This window comes from Bufo bufo, chromosome 9 (assembly GCF_905171765.1).
Source record: "Bufo bufo chromosome 9, aBufBuf1.1, whole genome shotgun sequence".
NCBI lineage: Eukaryota > Metazoa > Chordata > Amphibia > Anura > Bufonidae > Bufo > Bufo bufo.
This window is the reverse complement of record NC_053397.1, coordinates 161,702,068-161,723,243: the sequence shown is the minus strand read 5'-3', so window position 1 is coordinate 161,723,243 and position 21,176 is coordinate 161,702,068. Positions and strand designations below refer to the sequence as shown.

Below are 21,176 nucleotides of genomic sequence, written 5' to 3'. Positions count from 1 at the left end.
TGGTGGTGGACGGACCCCGGGAAATCTGGGGTCCTCCAGCCACAGCGCTCCCTGCTCCGTTCTCGATATAGGTGCGGGTCCCAGCGGTGGACCCGCACCTATCAGACAATGGGGGCATATCCTAGTGATATGTCCCCATTGTCTAAGATGGGAATACCCCTTTAAATTGCAATTCCCCAAGTCAGTGATAACATTGTTCAACATATGTGTTTAAGGGATTGTCTTTAGGAGAATTGTCGTGGCCATGCCTAAAACTTCTCGTCAAGGGGCTGTACATTTACTGAACTCCTTTCTTCATTGCATGCCTATGCATTGCAAGCTTCAGCTTCAAAAGTGATTAAAAAAGTCAATGAAAATTATCTTACCATTGTTGAGGTAAATTGTTCAGAATCAAGATGAGGATTGCTACATCTGTACATAACATGACCAGTGCGTATATTGAATGGGCGCACGTTACTTATTAAAGACAGGGTGGGTGTTGTATGAGGGGGTGATGGGATTGAGAAGTCACTGCTAGCAATGTGCTGCCTATTCCAGCTTTACATGATGCCCTAAAAACAAACTCAACTGCATTTTCCTGTTTTTCCAAGTCGGCAGATTTGTAGAGCTCAACAAAAGATGCTTGTGTGAGGCTACAGAGCGGGCAGGATCCCGAGCCTCGGAAGGGAAATATTAGCCCTGTGCTTTAAGGGAAATTGGACGACGTGTCAGTATGAATTGGGCCATTGTGTAAAACTCACAATCCTTGCACTTATTTTATGAAAATGTGACACACAGTAGCAGTTCATCTGCTGTAAAATTCCTTCCTGACATACGGGTCTACAAGGAAACAAACTGCAGCAGTAGAAAAGGGACCGATGGGTGCAGGATCAGACTACACACAGGTTGTAGTCTGTAACCATGGAGACGCATAGGTTTGCATCGAAGCTGTATCCACAAAACAGCAGAATAATTGTAATCAAGGCTATCTGCATAGTTGATTCATCTTTACAGCATTTTCTGTATCAAGTGTGGATATTATAGGTAAGATTTTCTTAATTTTTTTAGTTTTTTTTAGGGGGCTTTTACTTCATATTACTAAGGCCTCATGCACACGGCCGTTGTTTGGGTCCGCATCCGAGCCGCCGTTTTGGCGGCTCGGATGCAGACCCATTCACTTCAATGGGGCCGCAAAAGATGCAAAAAAAAATATATAACATGTCCTATTCTTGTCCGCACTTTGCGGACAAGAAAAGGCATTCATATTGACTGCCCCCCATTCCGTTCCGCAAATTGGGGAAGGCACATGGGCGGCTTCTGTTTTTTGCAGATCCGCGGTTTGCGGACCGCAAAAAAAACAGAACGGTCGTGTGCATGAGGCCTAAATCTTCTGTTTGTATGTGATATCACATTAACCCCTTTCAGACCTCAGCTTTAGGCCTCATGCACACGGCCGTTGTTTTGGTCCGTGTCCGAGCCGCACATCGTGCGGCTCGGACGCGGACCCATTCACCCCAATAGGGCCGCAAAAGATGCGGACAGCACTCCGTGTGCTGTCCGCATCCTTTGCTCCGTTCCGCGGCCCCGCAAAAAAAATATAACCTGTCCTATTCTTGTCCGCAAAACGGACAAGAATAGGCAGTTATATCAATGGCCACCCGTTCCGTTCCGCAAATTGCGGAAGGCACAAGGACGGCTTCCGTTTTTTTGCGGACCGCAAAAAACAGCACTGTCGTGTGCATGTAGCCTTACATGTATGGCAGAAGTCCAGCATTTGAACATGGAGCCTGCTCAGAAGCAGGGCGCTCAGACACCCGGAGCTAATGTCTGTGATTGGCAATGCCAATCAGTTGTGACCACGGCATTAGACAGGCTTTTCCCAGTCAGTGATTCGCTCCAGTAAAACGCTGGAAAGTTTCAATATTTTTGCAGAAATTGATGGATGCACACACAAGTTTTAGGCCAGTTTTCTGGTGTAAATGCCATAATAAATCTCCCTCCCCAAGTGTTGCGTGTAAATAAAGGCACACAAATATTAACATAATGGGGTAGGATCATGCCTCTAGATTCCATCGTCGTCCGGCTTCCTTCCTAATGTTTCCTGTATACCTTAAGTAAGGGCGTTCTCCCCACTGCGCAGAAATATATATCACTGTCTTGGGAGACACGGTTTATACAAAAACAAGCTTCAGGCTGGATTTGCCGACTCTGCTGTCCTTAGAATTTCTTGCTCTGTGTTGTCCGTTATCTTATTACTAAATTCCGTTTATCCCAGTCTTCCTGGGTTATAGTTTATTGTCAAGTAGACATAATATGTGTGATGTGTTTTGGCTCGAACGGGATGCATGTTTGAAAAAGGCTTGTGTTAGAGCTGAAACGCGTCACATGTGACCATAAACTAAGAAGATTTGCAAAATATAGTGAGTGTCGATCTTTGTTACCTATTATTGTGTGGGACGCCGTCCCTAGGCACCAGCACCACGCCATTGTAAAGCGGAGTGCCCCTTAAACAATTACATAGTCTTCCTAGGTTGTCCTTTTCATATTGTCTTTCTTTTATTTTTCAGGCTTTTGAAGTGGCAGAACGCGAGTTGGGAATCCCAGCGTTACTCGATCCAGAAGACATGGTGTCCATGAAAGTGCCAGACCGGCTTAGTATCATGACCTACGTATCCCAGTACTACAACAATTTCCGTAACTCTAACCCAGGTGATGGCATTGTAGGTGACGATGGGTGTGAGGGCAGATTATCGTCCATGATCATTAATGACTTTTTCCCTCTACACCAGGACTCCCTCAGCTAAAACAAACTTCCCCAGCAGAACCTGTACATGGCCAAGACATGGCTCCCCAGGTAAAGCAAAGGGTTTGCTTCTGACACCATAAAACATGGCACTGCATGCGGTTTTGCTCTAATGTCATCAGTTCTGGGAAACTATGACTGTGAACTAATATATATGGTTTTGACTTTGTAACTAGGATAAACTGGAACCTACCAGTGCCGCCACCCGTGTGGCTCCGAGCAGCACCTGTGCCTTATGCCAGCAACATGTGCACCTTGTGCAGCGTTACCTGGCAGAAGGAAAGCTTTACCACCGGCAGTGCTTCAGGTATGTGTCATTCTTTGTTCCTGTTTGTAGACATAAGATTTCTATTTTCTGTAGGTTTGCATTATTACCAGCAGTGTTTGTAAGAGGTTGAGGAACTTTTCTATGATTGTGAACTTGTCCATTTTATTGACCTCCAATGATCAACAGAATGTAACTCTCACTGGGGCACCACGGCCTATTGCGGACCCATTCATTTCTATGGGGCAGCACGATGTGCTGCCCGGATACGGAATTGCGGATCCGCACTTTCGGGTCCGCAATTCCGATCCTGAAAAATATAGAACATGTCCTATTCTTGTCCGCAATTGCGGACAAGATTAGGCATTTTCTATTAAGTGCCGACGATGTGTGGTCCGCAAAATGCGGAACGTACATCGCCGATGTCCGTGTTTTTTTGGATCCGCAAAACACACACAGACGTGTGAATGGACCCTCTCTGTGACCTCTACAGCACCCCGCCCGCTTAACTGTGACCTCCACAGCACCCCGCCCGCTTAACTGTGACCTCCACAACACCCCGCCTCCTTAATAGTGAAGAAAAATGTCTGAGTTGTTGTGGAAACTTGGTGTAAAACTGTGTGTATGTCAGTGAGGTGAAGCTTGAAGCACCTTCGAGCTTCTATTGGCTAATAAGGGTTATGTGAGCATGTGTATGTCAGGTAGGATATGAGTAAAGCAGCTGCGGGCTTCTATTGGCTAATACAGGTCATGTGATGGTGCCGTATTTGCATTTTTGGGGGAATATCTCAAGAATGGTACGACCTAGATAGCTGAGACCTTTACAAAAACCTTCCCAGACACCTGATGTACCTATGTGCCAATGTGGTGTCCAATGGTTCAGGCGTCTGGATGCCTTTAGAGGACGTTCACTTGTATGCCATTCAGTTCAATTACTTGGTAACTGGTTTATTTGTTTCAGCAGAAATAACATACATTTATTTGGATTTCACATATTTCTAGGTGTAAGGAATGCTCTGGTACTCTACTTCCGGGTTCATACCAGCCTGGTCCTGAGACTGGCACATTTGTGTGCACCCATCACTACCGACCACGGGCAGGCACCAGCAGTCCTGAGTCTGTGGAAAAAGGCTCTGTGGAAAGCAAGGTCTTGTCTCCACCAAAGCCACGCTTACCACCAAAGCCACCTCTTCCCAACAAACCACAGAAAGAACCTGATGTTGACTCCATATCAGACACACCACCAGTGCCAGCACCAAGAAGAAGTGATGTAAACCCGCAACCTCTGCCACGAGCTCGATCTGGTAGGATAATAAAATATGATTACCGTGGTGTATCTGAATCATTGCTCACCTGAGACCTTCAATGTATGTTTAAGTACCATTTTTTTTTTACTTTTCTTATTCCATGAAGGTGACCAGCAATTGACTCCACCAGTTCCTAAACCAAGAGGCAGACGAAGGTCTTCAGATGGGTAAATAGCTATAGATTTGGAAGGAAAGGTTAATGTCAACCAACTTTAAATGTTGAAATTTAAAGGGGTATTCCAGTTTTTTTTATGTATTTGTTTATACAATAGGAAATCATAAAATTTTCAAATATACATGTATTTAAAATTCTGCATACATACCTTACTTATATCAGGCAGTTGAACCCTATATTCAGAAGAATGGTAAAGCCCATGTATCAGTCCTATGTAATGTATCCATGTCCTAACTGAAACATGGCAATAATCATGTGACACCCTACAAATTATGCAATTTGTAAAATGGCAGCCTGTCTGTAGGTGATGTTATAAAATGGCAGCCTGTCTGTAGGTGATGTTAGAAAATGGCTGCCTGTCTGTAGGTGATGTTAGAAAATGGCTGCTTATCTGTAGGTGATGTTAATAAAGTTTAGTGTTAAAAACATACACAGATATGTTTCTACACAGACACTGACACATGATGAGATACTACTGCAGGTAGTATTACTGTATATACTGTAAATGTTCTGCTGCTCAATATTCTACTATTCACCTGTTAGATACGTTAACTGAACACCAGGTCACATGATACTTGGTAGGATCACATGACTGATGCCATATTTAGTCCTATCCAGCTCTCCTATGAATGCATTTTAAAGAACTAAAATGGGCCGTAACATTCTTTTGCTCTAGGGAAAGGCTACTGTATGCATATAATAAAGGTCTACAAGCAACATTTTAGATACATGTATATTAGATAATTGTTCAACATCCTATTCTCTAAATAAATAAATGTCATCATTAAAACCAGATTACCCCTTTAATTCTTTACAGGTTGCACGTCAGGAGGGAGGCGTTCAGGCTTACCTACAAGATGACCATGATGGGTGACATAGTGGATGTGGGAGTTTGTGGGGGGTGGGTACTGCCAATAAGATTGAAAATCACAAAGGAAACGATCCATCTCCTCTCTCTTTTGTATCCATATCTTTGGCTCAAAAACGGTATCAGAAAGTGCGTGTGTGATTCCAGACTAAATGGTATGGTAGTGAGGAAAGCGCTGACAGTCAGGCGGTCGGTCTATTTTGTATGTCTGGAGGGAGAAGTGGAGAAATGGGATGTATAACCAGGTGAACGCTGATGATAAAATTAAGGGGAAGCAGACTAGAGAACATATACATCCCATACCCTCTCAAAATGATATATACATGTTTTAAAATATGACCAGATGTGTTGAGTGTAATTATTGCATAGCTCATTACATATCTGTGATGTGTCTTTCAGGGACGAGGAGGGAAAACGACATAAGGATCCACCTTGGATTTCCTTGGTAGCAGCATCTGAGCCTAAAAAACGAGCTGCCCCACCTCCTCCGCCCGCAGTACGAAAGCAGGATGATTTGGAACAGAATGCCAAGTCACCACAAGATAAAGCCAACGATTGCTCTTTGACGTCCAAACACTACAATCCATTTGAGGAAGAAGATGAAGTAGAAGAGGAAAGTGAAAATACTTTAAAACCAGGCCATCCCTGGTATGGAATTACCCCAACCAGCAGCCCAAAGAGTCGAAAAAGGCCAGCACCTAAAGCACCAAATGCTTCTCCTTTGGGTAACAACGTCTTAATTTTCCTTGTTTTCCTAATAGCCATCTTTGCTTCTATTTGGTAAATGGCATCTTTTTATGTGGTACGTGATGGTCGAATCACCATATACTATTCTTTTTTTCTGTCTGCAGCTCACCATTTTGGTCATCTTAATTCTCGGCTGTCTCATTCAGAGCCTCCTTCAAGCAGCCCTTCACCAGCTTTAAGCACAGAGAGCCTTCCTACGGATCCGTCCACAAAAGATCATGAGTCAGAAAGTGTCCCTAAGAGCTCTTCAGAACCAACTATTCACTCACCCACTACATCTGGACCACCAAATGGAGGGAGCTCAGATTTTCTCAATCATTCTACAAACCATAGCCATGATGATCATAGTCATTTATCAACCAACACCAGCCTTTCCTCGTCAGGTGACCTAGCCAGTACTAGTGAGGTACATGAAAGCCTTTCCCCCGAAAAGAGAGACTCCTCCTGTGATAGTCTCCGAACCAGTCCAAGCAGACCAGCCCCACAACCCCCCGATCCAGATAAAAGTACAGCTTCAGAAGCCAAACCGCAACCAAAGGTATAGTTATTGATCATATATTCACTGCAGTACTGAAATAAAAATGTTTTCTTTGCAGCATGGGGAGGAGCGATAGCTATGCCATCGCTCGTACCCATACTGTCTAGTGGTTTGCTAGCGACAGATCACTAATAGACAGCATGATCTACCTCCGGCAAGCGCTCATTTTCAAGCATGCTTAAAAATCTGAATTACCCGATGAACACATAGAGACATGTACACCTCCATAGGAGCTTTAAATACTAAACTTTAAAAGTTGCTTAATTTTTTATTTTGGATGCATTGGAGATAAAACTGTGTTTAGACATATAATCCTACAGATTCCTGATTTCATCTGTTTCTACTGTAGTGGTAGCAGATGGAAAACCTTGCTATAAGTGGTATGTCCACATTACTGTGACAGGCAACCAGTGGGTGTAGAAGGTATTTTTAAGTTAAACGCCTCTATCATAAAAGTAATACACATAATTTATGCACATCAAGCAGCAGTTCTTTGACGGAAATCAGTTTTCTCAGTACTGACTCTTTTTTTCCAGGCTTCATGTAAAGAGAACCCCTTCGATAGAAAGTCCTCTCCAGTCACCTCTCCGGCTATCAGAAAAAGCAAGAAAGGTCCAAAACCTGCTCGTCCACCAGCTCCAGGACACGGCTTCCCTCTTATCAAACGCAAGGTGAAGCATAAAATAGTATATTCTTTACACAGAACAGTAGCGAGCTACAACGTGTATCTAACTTGATCCCTCCCGACCTTCAGGTTCAGGCTGATGACTACATCCCAGAAGATGAAATTCAAATGGAGATGGAGGCCATTGAGACAAGACTAGATGCGCTTGAACTTAGAGGAGTGGAGCTTGAGCAAAAGCTTCGCAAGCTGGAGGCAGGTGAGCAGGGGCAAAGTGTGGTAACAAAATATTAAAAAGATGTGAAATTGGGTATGCTTTGTAATTTGCTCTTCTTTCTACAGAGTCTGAAGAGGACAGTTTGTTGGTGGATTGGTTCAAACTTATCCAAGAGAAGCAAACACTGGTACGCCGAGAATCTGAGCTTGTGTACACGTGAGTATATAGGTTGTGATTCTCTTTGTTGAGTCATTGTCTATGAGAACATCAAAGCCCTCATTTCTATGTAGTTAGTGAGGGTTTTTTTTAAGACCCAGGTGGTTGTTGGAAAAACCTCCTCTTGGGGGGGCATCAGAAAGCAACCATACTTCTAATATACTTGCATAGATAGTCTGTGCTCTATTACCCTATAACAAATTCGATTTTAAATTGTACCATCATAGAATGTTAGCGAGGGTTTTTCTTAGGCTACTTTCACACTAGCAGCAGCCTTCTCCGGCAGGCTGTTCAGTCGGGTGAACAGCCTGCTGGATCCATGTGTGCCGTCGGAGGTCCGCTCCAGCCCCATTGACTATAATGGGGGCGGGCCAGAGTTCCGGCGGCAGCACGGCAAACATACCGAGAGGCGGCCGGAATAAAACAACGACATGTGAAACTAGCCTTAGACTGTTTTTGAGACACCCTTTTGTGCAGAATCCTTGTAGTCAGTAAGAGTAGGTTGTGGGCAGTAGTAAAGGTGAACAGAAAGAGATTAGCATTTTTAATGGGGTTTTCCATATTGATGACCTGTCCTCAGGATAGATTTTCAGTATCAGAAAGTGTATCGACCAAGGCGGGTTACTGCACCTCAACTTGAATTCACTGCAATGAAAGCTGAACTGCAATAACATGGCACGGACAGTACACTTTGAATGGGGGGGTGCTTCCAGCTCCATTCTCAGTAGTGGTTCCATTGCTGGTGTCTGCAGGTAAAAGCTGATCAATGGGGTGCTGGGTGTTGAGACCTCACCGATCTGATACTGATGATCTGTCCTGAGGATAGGTCATCAATATTGATGGTCTGGAAAGCCTCTTTAAGGCTATTTCTGTTTTATCCTTCTTAGCATGAAGCAGCAGAGTCTTGAGCAGCGTCAAGCTGATGTTGAATATGAACTTCGTTGCCTTCTCAATAAACCAGGTAAGTCTCCATCACTAAAACTCCAATTGTTTATTTCTCACAGTCTTCCCTAGGTGCATCTGTACTGATATAAAAAAAAAAAAAAAACTTGCATATGTTTATGTGAATTTTCATCTTCTCTTAGACTCTGTTCATACTATAAAGGGCCGTTCACATGACGTTCTTTGACGCTGCAGTACATGTATGCCGGAGGCTGTGACATTTTCCTAACAGTGGCATCTGTTATCCAAAGGGGCCAGGGAAATCAGTACAAACATACGATTTGTGTAGCTTTTCTCATCAGATGTAGTGAGAATATGAAGTTTTATTATGCTAGATTCTACTTTCCCAATTGCCCAGTGTGGGGCTTCATTGTGACGTGCTCTCTACCCCCCCCACTGTGCTGTGAATGAGCTCCATTCAGAGAGCACTTCACAATGAAGCCTCGACCTGGGCACTTGAGAAAGTAGAATCTAGCAGAATAAAACTTCCTATTTACACTACCCCAATAATAAAAAAAAGGCCACAAAAGGTATGTTGTCCTGCTCTCCCCAGCCCCCTAATTAGTGCTGTCAGCAGTTTAGCATGGTCAAAACTGCTGACAAACTTCCTTTACAATAAATATTACACAGAGTTTGTGTATTAGTGAGAACTAGCCCTCGTAGAATCTTTTAAGTAAGTATTTAAATGGGTTGTCTCAGATATTGATGGCATATCACTAGATGGCTATCTCCAAAACAGGCCCCTGAAAGTGAAGTAGAGCGCACTGCGCATCCACTGCGTGCTCTCCGTTCATTTCTATGCAAGTTCCAGCATGCTTTGGCTATTTTCGGAAGTTCTATAGAAATGAATAGAGTCTGCACCGTGCGATCGCTCCATTTAACTTCAATGGGACTGCCGGAGCCAGCGGAGCCAGCGCTTGGCTATTTTCGGTAGTCCCATAGAAATGAATGGAGGGCCGTGCATGCAAGGCTGCTCTCCGCTCACTTCCGGAGTCCCATTCTGGACGCAAACAACCCCCTTTAATTGGTCAGGTAAGACTAGCCTACAGGTTCAAAGAGTAGAACCTAAAACTGAAGCATTACAGCATTATACTAAATCATTGACCAAGCACCACTAGCAGTTTATTATTTGGCGCATCTATTTGTCTTTCCTCATGTTCTGGTAGTGTACGTGCCTGATACACACCCAGAGGATCTGCTCTTTATAGGTATCCAGCACCAGTAAAGCAGTTTGTAAACTGTTCCTTGGCTGTTGTATGTAAAGTAGTACCTTTTTAATATGTTGTATAGAACTGTAGGCTTTTATTGAGCTGTATTACAATGAAATGATATGCTCCTTTGGCCAAGTTGCTACTAAAACCCAGTTACTCTCTACAGAGAAAGACTGGTTGGATGAAGATAAGGAAAGAGAGCGGGTACTAATGCAGGAGCTGGTGACGCTCATTGAGCAGAGAAATGCCATTGTCAAATGCCTAGATGAAGACCGGCAAAGGTATGGATCCTAGTATCCTACATGGAACTGTGGGGGGAAGTTGCACAAGCAACATTTTGCACAAAAAATAATGCTAATTTTGCCTCAGCCCAGTAAAGAATAACCTCAGTTAAAAGGGGTTTTCATGACTTAGATATTGATAGGTCATCGTTATCAGATTGGTGGGGATCCACCGTGTAGTTTCCGCTGGCGTTGCACTGCAGCTCAGATTCCATTCACTTGAATGGGAGCTGAGCTACAATGCCTCGTCATGGCCACTGTACAGTGGACAGAACCCTGTGCTTCCAGTTCTGTCCACTGTATAGTTTCCGGAGCCAGTGACTGTCGGAATCCGCTTATGGCCTTATGCACACGACCGCAAACCGCGGATCTGCAAAAAAACGGAAGCCGCCCGTGTGCCTTCCGCAATTTACGCAACGGGCGGCCCATTGTAGAAATGCCTATTCTTGTCCGCAAAATGGACAAGAATAGGACATGTTCTATTTATTTTTTTTGCGGGGCTACGGAATGGAGAAACGGATGCGGACAGCACACCGAGTGCTATCCGCATCTTTTGCGGCCCCATTGAGGTGAATGGGCCCGCATACGAGCCGCGAAAACTGCAGCTCGCATGCGGACCAGAACTACGGTCGTGTGCATGAGGCCTATCGGTGAGGTTGCCTGGTGCAAGACGCCCACCAATCTGATATTGATGTCCTACCCTGAGGATGGGCCATCAATATTTAAGTCCCCAAAAGCCCCTTTAACAACTAGCCACATGTTCTACCATTCATTCTCCCACATAGTCAATTCAATAAAATGAATGCAGGAGTATTGATATGTGTATTGATATTTGTAAAGCTGTTCATATATACTTCAGCCCTTTACCTTGATTCTCTGGTAATAATAGGGCATTGGAGGATTGTAAATGCTTTGAACAGATTGCAACTGGTTAGGTCTTTGCAAGTCATTACTTGCTGGTAAATGTAATGAGTAATCTGGATTTCCTTTGTAATTTAAGGCTACTTTCACACTAGCGTTTTGGCTTTCCGTTTGGGAGATCCTTTCAGGACTCTCACAAGTGGTCCAAAACGGATCAGTTTTGCCCTAATGCATTCTGAATGGAAAAGGATCCGTTCAGAATGCATCAGTTTGCCTCCGTTCAGTCACCGTTCCGCTCTGGAGGCGGACACCAAAACGCTTCCTGCAGCGATTTTCTGTCCATCCTGGGATGCGGAGCGAGACGGATCCGTCCTGACACACAATGTAAGTCCATGAGGACGGATCCGTTTTCTCTGATACAATAGAAAACGGATCTGTCCCTCATTGACTTTCAATGGAGTTCATGACGGATCCGTCTTGGCTATGTAAGACATAATACTACCGGATCCGTTCATGACGGTTGCATTATTGTAACGGAAGCGTTTTTGCAGATCCATGACGGATCCGCAAAAAACGCGAGTGTGAAAGTAGCCTAAGATATAAATGTTGAATCATTGGAACATTTTTAATAATATGTAATTATTCAACTTTTAAGTGTATAGATCATGGCAAGAAACTGACTCAGAAACTGTTCACTAAGGGCTCATGCACACGACCGTATGTATTTTGCGATCCGCAAAAAATACGGATGATGTCCGTGTTCATTCAGTATTTTGCAGAAAGGAACAACTGGCCCCTAATGGAACAGTCCTATCCTTGTCCGTAATGTGGACAACAATAGGACATGCTCAGTTGTTTTTTTGCAGAACGGACATGCGGACATAAGGAAACGGAATGCACATGGAGTGACTTCCTTTTGTATTGCTGACCCATTGAAATGAATAGTTCCGCATACGGTCCGCAAAAAAACTGGAACAGACACAGAAAGAAAATACATTCGTGTGCATGAGCCCTAAGACAGTATCTGGACATTTCACACACCTCCTAGTTCAAAATCTATGAAAATTTGCCTTGAGCCATGAATTTTCTATTATGGGGCCATATTTCCTATGGAGGGTTATTTTCGAATCCCATATTTTGGCATTTCAGTCTCCGTGGTCTAATATACTTGAAATCCAGCGCTGTGAAATGTGTCTTCTGGTGAATCCCTGGGAGAGGACATTGTTACAGATGTGCTAATCTTTACTATTATTTGGAGGCAGCGGTAGAGAAAACATACATGATGAAACGTGCGAAACTCGTATGATTTACCTAAGTTACATGCTGGTGTGATTCCTCTGCAGGGAGAAGGAGGAGGACAAGTTAATAGAAGCAATGATCCAAAGGAAAGGTGAGAAAGCAGCTGTGTATATTAATTTTGAAGAAGACATGATATTACATAAGCTTTAGACATTTACATGCAAAAATAAAACAAATTCATGCATGTTTACTTTACTTTACACGGTTTTACAATTTTTTAATTGACTATGCGTTTTTTACAGTCATGGCCCAGATTTACTAATGTATCTGTGACAAAAATCTGTCTAGTGGTGCAATTTGCCACATCTAGGGTTTCTACACTTTTCCCCCTTGACAAGGGGACAGGGCGTAGCAGAAAGGGGGCAGAGCTTAATGGGAAAGTGACGGGGCAGTGGAGTACATAGAGAAGTAAGGGCCCCATAGCAAGGATCAAACCCGGCCCCCCACACAGGACAGAAGGGTTTCAGCCTAAACCCTTTTCAATCACCCTTGGGCCATTTTTTCCACTGCCTCATTTGCTAATAGTTGTTCCTTTAGAGAGTAAAGTCCTGACCAAGTTTTCACCTCCAGTAGAAGAGACCCCCACCGATCAGATACTGATGACCTATGCAGAGGATAGGCCATCAGTATATAAGTCTCCAAAAACCCCTTTAACAAGGTTGCAGTTGTGGAAAAAACACATACAATTTACAGTTTGTTGGGGGTTTTTTATGCTGCAATAGGCATTTTTCTATGATGGGGCCGGCTACATTCACATGGCCGGTATCCGTGTTTTGCTGATCCGCAATTTGCGGACCGCAAAACACATATGGTCGTGTGAATGTAGCCGGAGTGTAGAAAACCAAAATATTGTCAACTGGAGCACCTATCACTAATGTGTGGACACCTAAAAGCCTCTCTACCAAATCACATAGACCACACATGTAATATAACAAAACATCACTTTATTGAAACCCAATGTAACAATGACAATAAACACATATATAAAACCATGCGGATGAGTACTGTGATAGAGACCCCACTTGGCCAGTAAAGTGCATCCGATATTAGATAAAGTGACCAGTGCAAAATGGCGAGAACCAGGAATTACTGTAGGTAAAACAACACGGACTACCAACTGAGTAAAAGGTTGAACCCACATTAGGCTGGCCCTGTGTGTATATTTTTTATTTAAAGGATTCCTTATTGGTATTAGACTTCCTCTATACCCAGGGAATTATAGAGTGGTATCCACTCTCCTGGGATGAGGGGACACAAGGGTTAATAGGCGATAACATGCGTTGCCCCAGTACCCGAACATGTGCTCATCTGCATTCCTGAGAATGATGTGGGTGGGTTCTCCTGATCATGTGGGTTGGTCACATGACCAGGATTACAGTCATGTGAGCAGCCACGTGACCATGATCACACTGAAGGTCCTGCTGTTTATTTATTTATATGTCGGTGCAGACTTTTTATTTGCAGCGTGACCCAATTGGACCTAATATAGGAGTTCTCGCCCCCTGGATACCAACTGGTCCCATCTTTTGAACAATTTGTTCATTTGCACCCCTGAGAATGATGTGTATGTGTCCTTCTTTCGATCATGTGGTTTGGTCACATGACCGGAATCTCGGTCATGTGAGCATCCACGTGATTATGATGATACTGAAGGTCCCGCAGACTGTTTGGGTGCCTGGGCAGATACTTTACTTGCAGTGCGATCCAATTGGATCTAATATAGGATACCCCGCCACCTGGACGCCGATTGGTGGTCACTTGATTACACAGGTGGGGCGATTATCTTCAGCTGGGTGGGGGGTATATAGGACTAACTTTTAGAGACCTGTATCCCTTTGAAAAAGCTTTGTGAGGCGAAACGCGTGTCAGCGAAACTGCTTCCCCCCGGGTTAGTATGGCGCATTAATTTATGTCTATTTTTGTATTTATGCATTGATTCTGGCTGCACCAGTAGACTGTATTGATCACTATTTGGATTCTGATACCCGTATGGGCCAAATAATGTGGGTCCAACCTTTTACTCAGTTGGTAGTCCGAGTTGTTTTCCCTACAGTAGTTCCTGGTTCTTGCCATTTTGCACTGGTCACCTTATCTAATATTGGATGCACTTTACTGGCCAAGTGGGGTCTCTATCGCAGTACTCATCCGCATGGTTTTATATATTTACATTGTGTCTCAATAAAGTGATGTTTTGTTACATTACATGTGTGGTCCATGTGATTTGGTAGAGTGTGTTGGCATACATCTCCAGCTGGTAACACCCAGTTGTCAATTAAGGCCTTACGCACACAACCGTATGTGTTTTACAGTCCTCAAATCCAGATCCCAGCTATGTGCAGGCTGCCATTTTTTAAAACTCCTGCAGAAATGTCCTATCCTTGTCCTCAAAACAGACAAGAATAGGACACGTTCTGTTTGCGGGCCGGCAGAACAGACATACGGATGCGGATAGCACAACTTGGAAATAAATGGGTCCGCATCTGATCCACAAAAAATGTGGACTGAAAATACTGTCGCATGCATGAGGCTTAATTGAAGCATTTCTAAGATGAATAACATAGGATTGCCCTTATATCCTTAACATGAGAACAAATAGAACACCCTGAATGGCAGCCCACCTCTCTGCACCCTATACGTAGCACAGCAGACCGCTCACACTTCTAGTCTTTTTACTTTTTTTTTACTTCATTTTTCAGATTTTCACAGAGATTGTTATAAGAAGAAGAAAGGTAAATTCAAACCTATGAAAGTCCTAAAGCTCTTGTCTCCAAAGCAAGAGGGAAAAACAAAGAGCCCAAAGGACAAAACAAAGAGCCCAAAGGACAAAACTCGGGAGCAGGAGGAGGGGGCCAAGAGGTAGATGAGGATTGAAGTGGAAGCGGAGCTGACCAGCAGGATGCTGACTCCATCTTTGTTGTGCCATCCCTTCCATTGTGCGGACTGTCTCACAATGCTTGGTAAAGGAGTCTCCTCATACCACGGGACCTAGAACCCCACTGAGTCATTATTTGGCAGATGACGCAGCGTGGAGGTGGTAATAAGTCACATACAGTCATGTGCAGCGACTGCCTACCAAAAACTGCTTCTCCACCCTTAGACCTCGATTCTTTCTAGAGCTTGAAGTAAAGCGAGTTGGCACTGCTTAGAGAACAATCCTTCTATAGCTGAGATTTCCCCCAGCACATCTCTACATTTCTGTTCTTGCTTAGAAAAACGGAATTACTACAGAAGTGAATAATTTCAATCTTCAATTAATTTAAGCCGTAAAAGTTGATGATTGCCACATAAATGTGTCCCAGTTCCAACCGCAATTCTTTACATAGACCAAAAAAAGCTTTACTCCCAAGTCGCGTCCTGCTAGTCTTCATTACGTTGCGCTCATTGATCTCAACCGGTTGCCCGAGAAATACATTGGCGCGCTGATGGGTCAAAAAGGAGAGACGTTGTTTGCCCTGGTAAATAAAAGGCGGTCATGAGCCTTCAAATTTCCTTAAGGCATATGGAAAGTGGTTGTCAAAAAACAGTCCCTTTAATTACTACCTAGAGATTTATCATATCCCTTAAAAAGTCGCAAGTTGTGTGAATGCGACTTATTTATTTTTTTTATTAAAAAAAAGTCACAAGTGCCTCTATTTACGCCGCCCTCAACACTTCTTTTCCAAAAGGGACGTAAAAGGGCTGAGAATTTTAATTTTTTTTCTTAATTTACGCCATTTTTCTGGTGCAAATGAAGCCAGAAATCTACGGCAGCTCTGAGTGCGTACGGACTGCAGGAGGATGCGCCTCGTCATAAATGTGGTGCATTCTCGTGCAGGGGATATCAAAACTGGCGCACAAATTGGGGGAGATTTATCAAAACTGGTGTAAGGGAAAACTGGCTTAGTTACCCACAGTGACCAATCAGATTCCACCCTTCATTTTCCAAAGGAGCTGTGAAAAATTGATTTCCTTTGCACCAGTTCTGCTAAATCTCCATTATTTGTATGGTCAATTGGTTGTACTGCTCAAGCTATTGGTCTGTCTATGGTGGCCTCGGTTTGTGTAGATAGAAGATTGCATGCAGATTCATAAAATGGCATCACAAGACTGGTGACCTCTAGTAGTAAGTGCCAGCAGAACTATGATCAATAGGGGAAAACTGATGGTGTAAAGTCATGGCTTTCTCTGTTGCCATGGGAATTAAAATGATAACCGCACTTCTGACTTTTTATAGTGTGAGATCCCTATTTTATACATTCCTTTCATCTTTTACTAAATGTATTGCGTCATTCCACATAGGCTGCCACGATCAGTGTGTCCTATAGCCGACGTGATTTGACCAGCTTACGTGTAGGGTTTCCACATCCTCCTCGTGTTCACATGGGTTTCTGCCTTGTACTCGAGTGTTCTCCCACAGTGCCTAAATGCCTAGGTCACTTGGCTTCCTGTGAGTGCTTGACGTACCCTACAGGGAAATTTCCCGGTGGGCCGATGCCCAGGTTGCCTCCCGAGTCCTGCTCACAGCTGCCAGCAGGGCACATAAAGATCAGATACTTTCAGCATTAATTAATGCTGCTTTCCTGAACTCAACTGTATCAACCTCCTCAGGACGGTGATAGAGAGGAATACTGTGGTGAGGGTGACAGTATTTTGTGCAGCACTGTGGTAATTGGTTCTGCTAGGGCGGTATTTTGTGCTGCACTACATTGCAGGCCCCGCTTACTTGGGTTGTCCTGCCTTCTCTGAATTTGGACCTGCCTACCACACGGGTCCACTTTTAGGTTTATTTCCAGGGCCACTTTAAGTTCCCAGTCCACCCATGGCCGATCCCCTTGCAGAGAGGGACTGATGGGCGTTCTGCAAGGGGATCGCCATGGGTGGCGATCCTAAGATCTTACACTAGAAAAATGACAGGTAATAAAGATGAACGCATGCTGTCTCGGGTACATTGCTGCCGCCATCTAGTACACGCTGCTCGGATATTAAACCGTTTGCCTTATAAGAGCTTAGGAGAAGCAAGCTTTTTCACAAGTGGTTGGCCGTAAGCAAATGTAACCAGCTGAAATACCGTAGGTTTCTGCCGCCTTTCTCTAGACTGCTGTAGTAAAGGAAACAAATAAGTTACGTATAACAGGCTTCACCAACACTGGGAGAGCATGCCTCCTAAAATATCTGCATTGTCCGGTCTTCATTGGGGCGCAGACCCCTTCACTCTGTGCCATGTCATTTTACTTCAATCGCCCTTCTTATGAGAGCTGTACCAGAACAAGTTCTGCTGATCGCTGCTTAGCTGGAGCTGCCTATGGAAAAAGTTGAGGCTAATTTAATGATAGGTTATGGAGCCAAATGAATAATGAAAAGCTGTGTGTACCGCAATATGGCTGCACTACGGTTCCTCACTGTGAAGGCACAGCCATGGCTAAACATTAACATTTGCTCTGTGAGCACTGCTTCTTTAGCCACAAAACTATGCATTATTCATTCCAGAGTCAGCATCCACAGTTTTATTTTCTTAAAAAAAAGGGTCTGCATTTTGCCAAAAACAGCACACTCGCCCTTGAGTTGCATCTGGTATTGCGGCTCATTCCTATTTACTTGGATTGCACTACAATACCAGGCACAGCCTGTGGGCAGGGGTGGCGCTGTTTCTGGAAAAATTGCAGACATCTGTTTCTTTTCCAATCCCGGACCATGAAACATTACAACATTAGAATAATTTACCGCATTTTTTTTAATTTTAAGATAGTGCACAGGTTTTAATAGCTGAGGATGTAGCTTTTATTCGCGGGATTGGTACCTTAACTCAGACTTCATTGTTCAGTGCCAATATATATTTGGTATGTGACAAATGAAAGTTGTCTTGTCATATCTGCCCAGGCCTGCAGGGCTCGTCTCCACCAGTGCCATTAGTACGTGTACATTGCCTATCTCCTTCTCTCTGTGAGTCAGCCTGTAAGTGCCAAGGATGCTCAATGTGAAAGAAGTTCCTCTCTGTCATCACTGCCCAGCATGCAGTGATGCCCCCTTCACCAGCTTGTGGTAACACTGTATGGCCTGGCACTTAGCTCTGTTACACTGACCTTGCTTTGTTGCTGCCTGTTTGTGGTTATTTTTATAATTATTAAATTATTGCACTGTTTGTAACTGTTTGGAAAAAGAGCCTTCTGTATCAGAATAAAGAAACCCGCTATATAGTGAGTGTACTTGTGTTACTGTGTCTTGATGCCTATCCAGACAGCATGCAGATTGGCATACCGCCTTACTGAGTCATAAAGCAACAGCTGCATATCCTAGAAGAAGTTTGCTTTACAAAAAAAAAATGTACTAAAGGGAACCTGTAATGCAGTCTGTAGGCAGTGTGTTATAGATCAGGAGGAGCTGAGCAGATAGTTTTATGGGAAAAGATTCAGTAAAACTTGTACTTTATACCTCTACTATTTCTGATTTCATTGCTCACTGGGAGGTGACATCAGTGACTGACAGCTCTCTATGTATACACAGACAGAGAATGCTATCAATCACTGAGAATATCGCCCCTGTGTACAACTGAAGCTGTAAAGAGCAGAGATATAAATGTATAAATTACAAGGTTTCTGAAGGTTGTGCCATAATACTACAGATCATGCTGCCTGCAGATTGCACTGCAGTTTGTGGTGACAGGCCTCGTTGACAAATGTTCTCCACAGACCGCACACGTACCCATTGAGTTTAATGTTTGTTCACACTTTGGGTCAGTTGAAAAACCACCAGAGCATGCACTACGATGCGAACCAAACACATCTGCACATCTTTTGTTCTGTAAGAAACCACAGACACAACGCGGATGGCATCCATGTTCTGTCAGTGGTGTTTCACAGACCATTGGTAGGAGATGCTATGGAAATACATTTTCAGCTGAGCAGTGGCCGTGGAATATGGAGACACACTGCTTCTTCAAGGACATCTTCACGGATAAAACACAGATTTTCAACAGACATCAAACAGAAACGTGAATGAGGCCTAAGGCAAATAAAATAGCTGAGTTCAATCATTTTAACCTCTCAAGGCAGACATTTTATTAGTTCAAGAAAGACAATCAGTAGCAATTAGTGTTGCCTCGATGTCTCAGGGACGCAAAAGGACCACTGGAGAACCTCTACATCAAGACAGCAGAACCTCCAGTGCTATTATGTGTTTTGACCATGACTGCCATTCTCTGCTTTGGGTACAAGGGGTACTCCTATTTAAAACATTTATTGCATACCCACAAAATATACCATAAATGTCTGACTATTGGACATTCCAGAGAAGAAATGAGGTGGCTGGGCACACGTGTGGCTTTCTCCATTGTAGATTATGGGAGTTGTGAAACGCCCAGCTGTTTTTAATACCCATAAACGATAACAAGCATACAGTGGATATAAAAAGTCTACACACCCCTGTTAAAATGTCAGGTTTCTGTGCTGTAAAAAAATGAGACAAAGATAAATCATTTTAGAACTTTTTCCACCTTTAATGTGACCTATAAACTGTACCACTGAAATCTTTTAAGTGGAGGGAAGAAAACAAAAAAAAAACCTAAAATAATGTGGTTGCATAAGTGTGCACACCCTCTTATAACTGGGGATGTAGCTGTGTTCAGAATTAAGCAATCACATTCAAAATCATGTTAGATAGGAGTCAGCATACACCTGCCATCATTTAAAGTGCCTCTGATTAACCCCAAATAAAGTTCAGCTGCTCTAGTTGGTCTTTCCTGAAATTTTCTTAGTTGGATCCCACAGCAAAAGCCATGGTTCACAGAGAGCTTCCAAAGCATCAGAGGGATCTCATTGTTAAAAGGTATCAGTCAGGAGAAGGGTACAAAATAATTTCCAAGGCATTAGATATACTATGGAACACAGTGAAGACATCATCATCAAGTGGAGAAAATATGGCACAACAGTGACATTACCAAGAACTGGACGTCCCTCCAAAATTGATGAAAAGACGAAGAGAAAACTGGTCTGGGAGGCTACCAAGAGGCCTACAGCAACATTAAAGGAGCTGCAGGAATATCTGGCAAGTACTGGCTGTGTGATACATGTGACAACAATCTCCCTTATTCTTCATATGTCTGGGCTATGGGGTAGTGGCAAGACGAAAGCCTTTTCTTACGAAGAAATACATCCAAGCCAGGCTACATTTTGCAAAAACACATCTGAAGTCTCCGAAAAGCATGTGGGAAAAGGTGTTATGGTCTGATGAAACCGAGGTTGAACTTTTTGGCCATAATTCCAAAAGATATGTTAGGCAGAAAAACAACACTGCACATCACCAAAAGAACACCATGCCCACAGTGAAGCATGGTGGTGGCAACATCATGCCAAGGGGCTGCTTTTCTTCAGCTGGAACTGGGGCCTTAGTTAAGCTAGAGGGAATTATGAACAGTTCCAAATACCAGTCAATATTGGAACAAAACCTTCAGGCTTCTGCTAGAAAGCTGAACATGAAGAGGAACTTCATCTTTCAGCATGACAACGACCCAAAGCATACATCCAAATCAACTAAGGAATGGCTTCACCAGAAGAAGATTAAAGTTTTGGAATGGCCCAGCCAGAGCCCAGACCTGAATCTGATGGAAAATCTGTGGGGTGATCTGAAGAGGGCTGTGCACAGGAGATGACCTCGCAATCTGACAGATTTAGAGTGTTTTTGCAAAGAAGAGTGGGCAAATCTTGCCAAGTCAAAATGTGCCATGCTGATAGACTCATACCCAAAAAGACTGAGTGCTGTAATAAAATCAAAAGGTGCTTCAACAAAGTATTAGTTTAAGGGTGTGCACACTTATGCAACCATATTGTTTTATTTTTATACTTTTTCTTCCCTCCACCTAAAAGATTTCAGT

At 43.5% G+C, this 21,176-nt stretch overlaps 1 protein-coding gene across 1 annotated transcript in view; it reads left to right on the top strand.

Moving 5' to 3' along the window:
* Nucleotides 1-15,191, top strand: part of MICALL1 (MICAL like 1) — a 35,760-nt gene extending 20,569 nt beyond the window's left edge. The window contains exons 3-16 of the mRNA XM_040408476.1: nt 2,547-2,688; nt 2,769-2,833; nt 2,959-3,089; nt 4,050-4,351; nt 4,461-4,521; nt 5,797-6,122; nt 6,249-6,682; nt 7,219-7,353; nt 7,437-7,563; nt 7,647-7,737; nt 8,625-8,698; nt 10,057-10,171; nt 12,376-12,422; nt 15,028-15,191. Coding sequence (XP_040264410.1) covers nt 2,547-2,688; nt 2,769-2,833; nt 2,959-3,089; nt 4,050-4,351; nt 4,461-4,521; nt 5,797-6,122; nt 6,249-6,682; nt 7,219-7,353; nt 7,437-7,563; nt 7,647-7,737; nt 8,625-8,698; nt 10,057-10,171; nt 12,376-12,422; nt 15,028-15,191 — 2,214 coding nt within the window. The remainder of the gene's footprint in view (nt 1-2,546; nt 2,689-2,768; nt 2,834-2,958; nt 3,090-4,049; nt 4,352-4,460; nt 4,522-5,796; nt 6,123-6,248; nt 6,683-7,218; nt 7,354-7,436; nt 7,564-7,646; nt 7,738-8,624; nt 8,699-10,056; nt 10,172-12,375; nt 12,423-15,027) is intronic.
* Nucleotides 15,192-21,176: the final 5,985 nt, after the last annotated feature.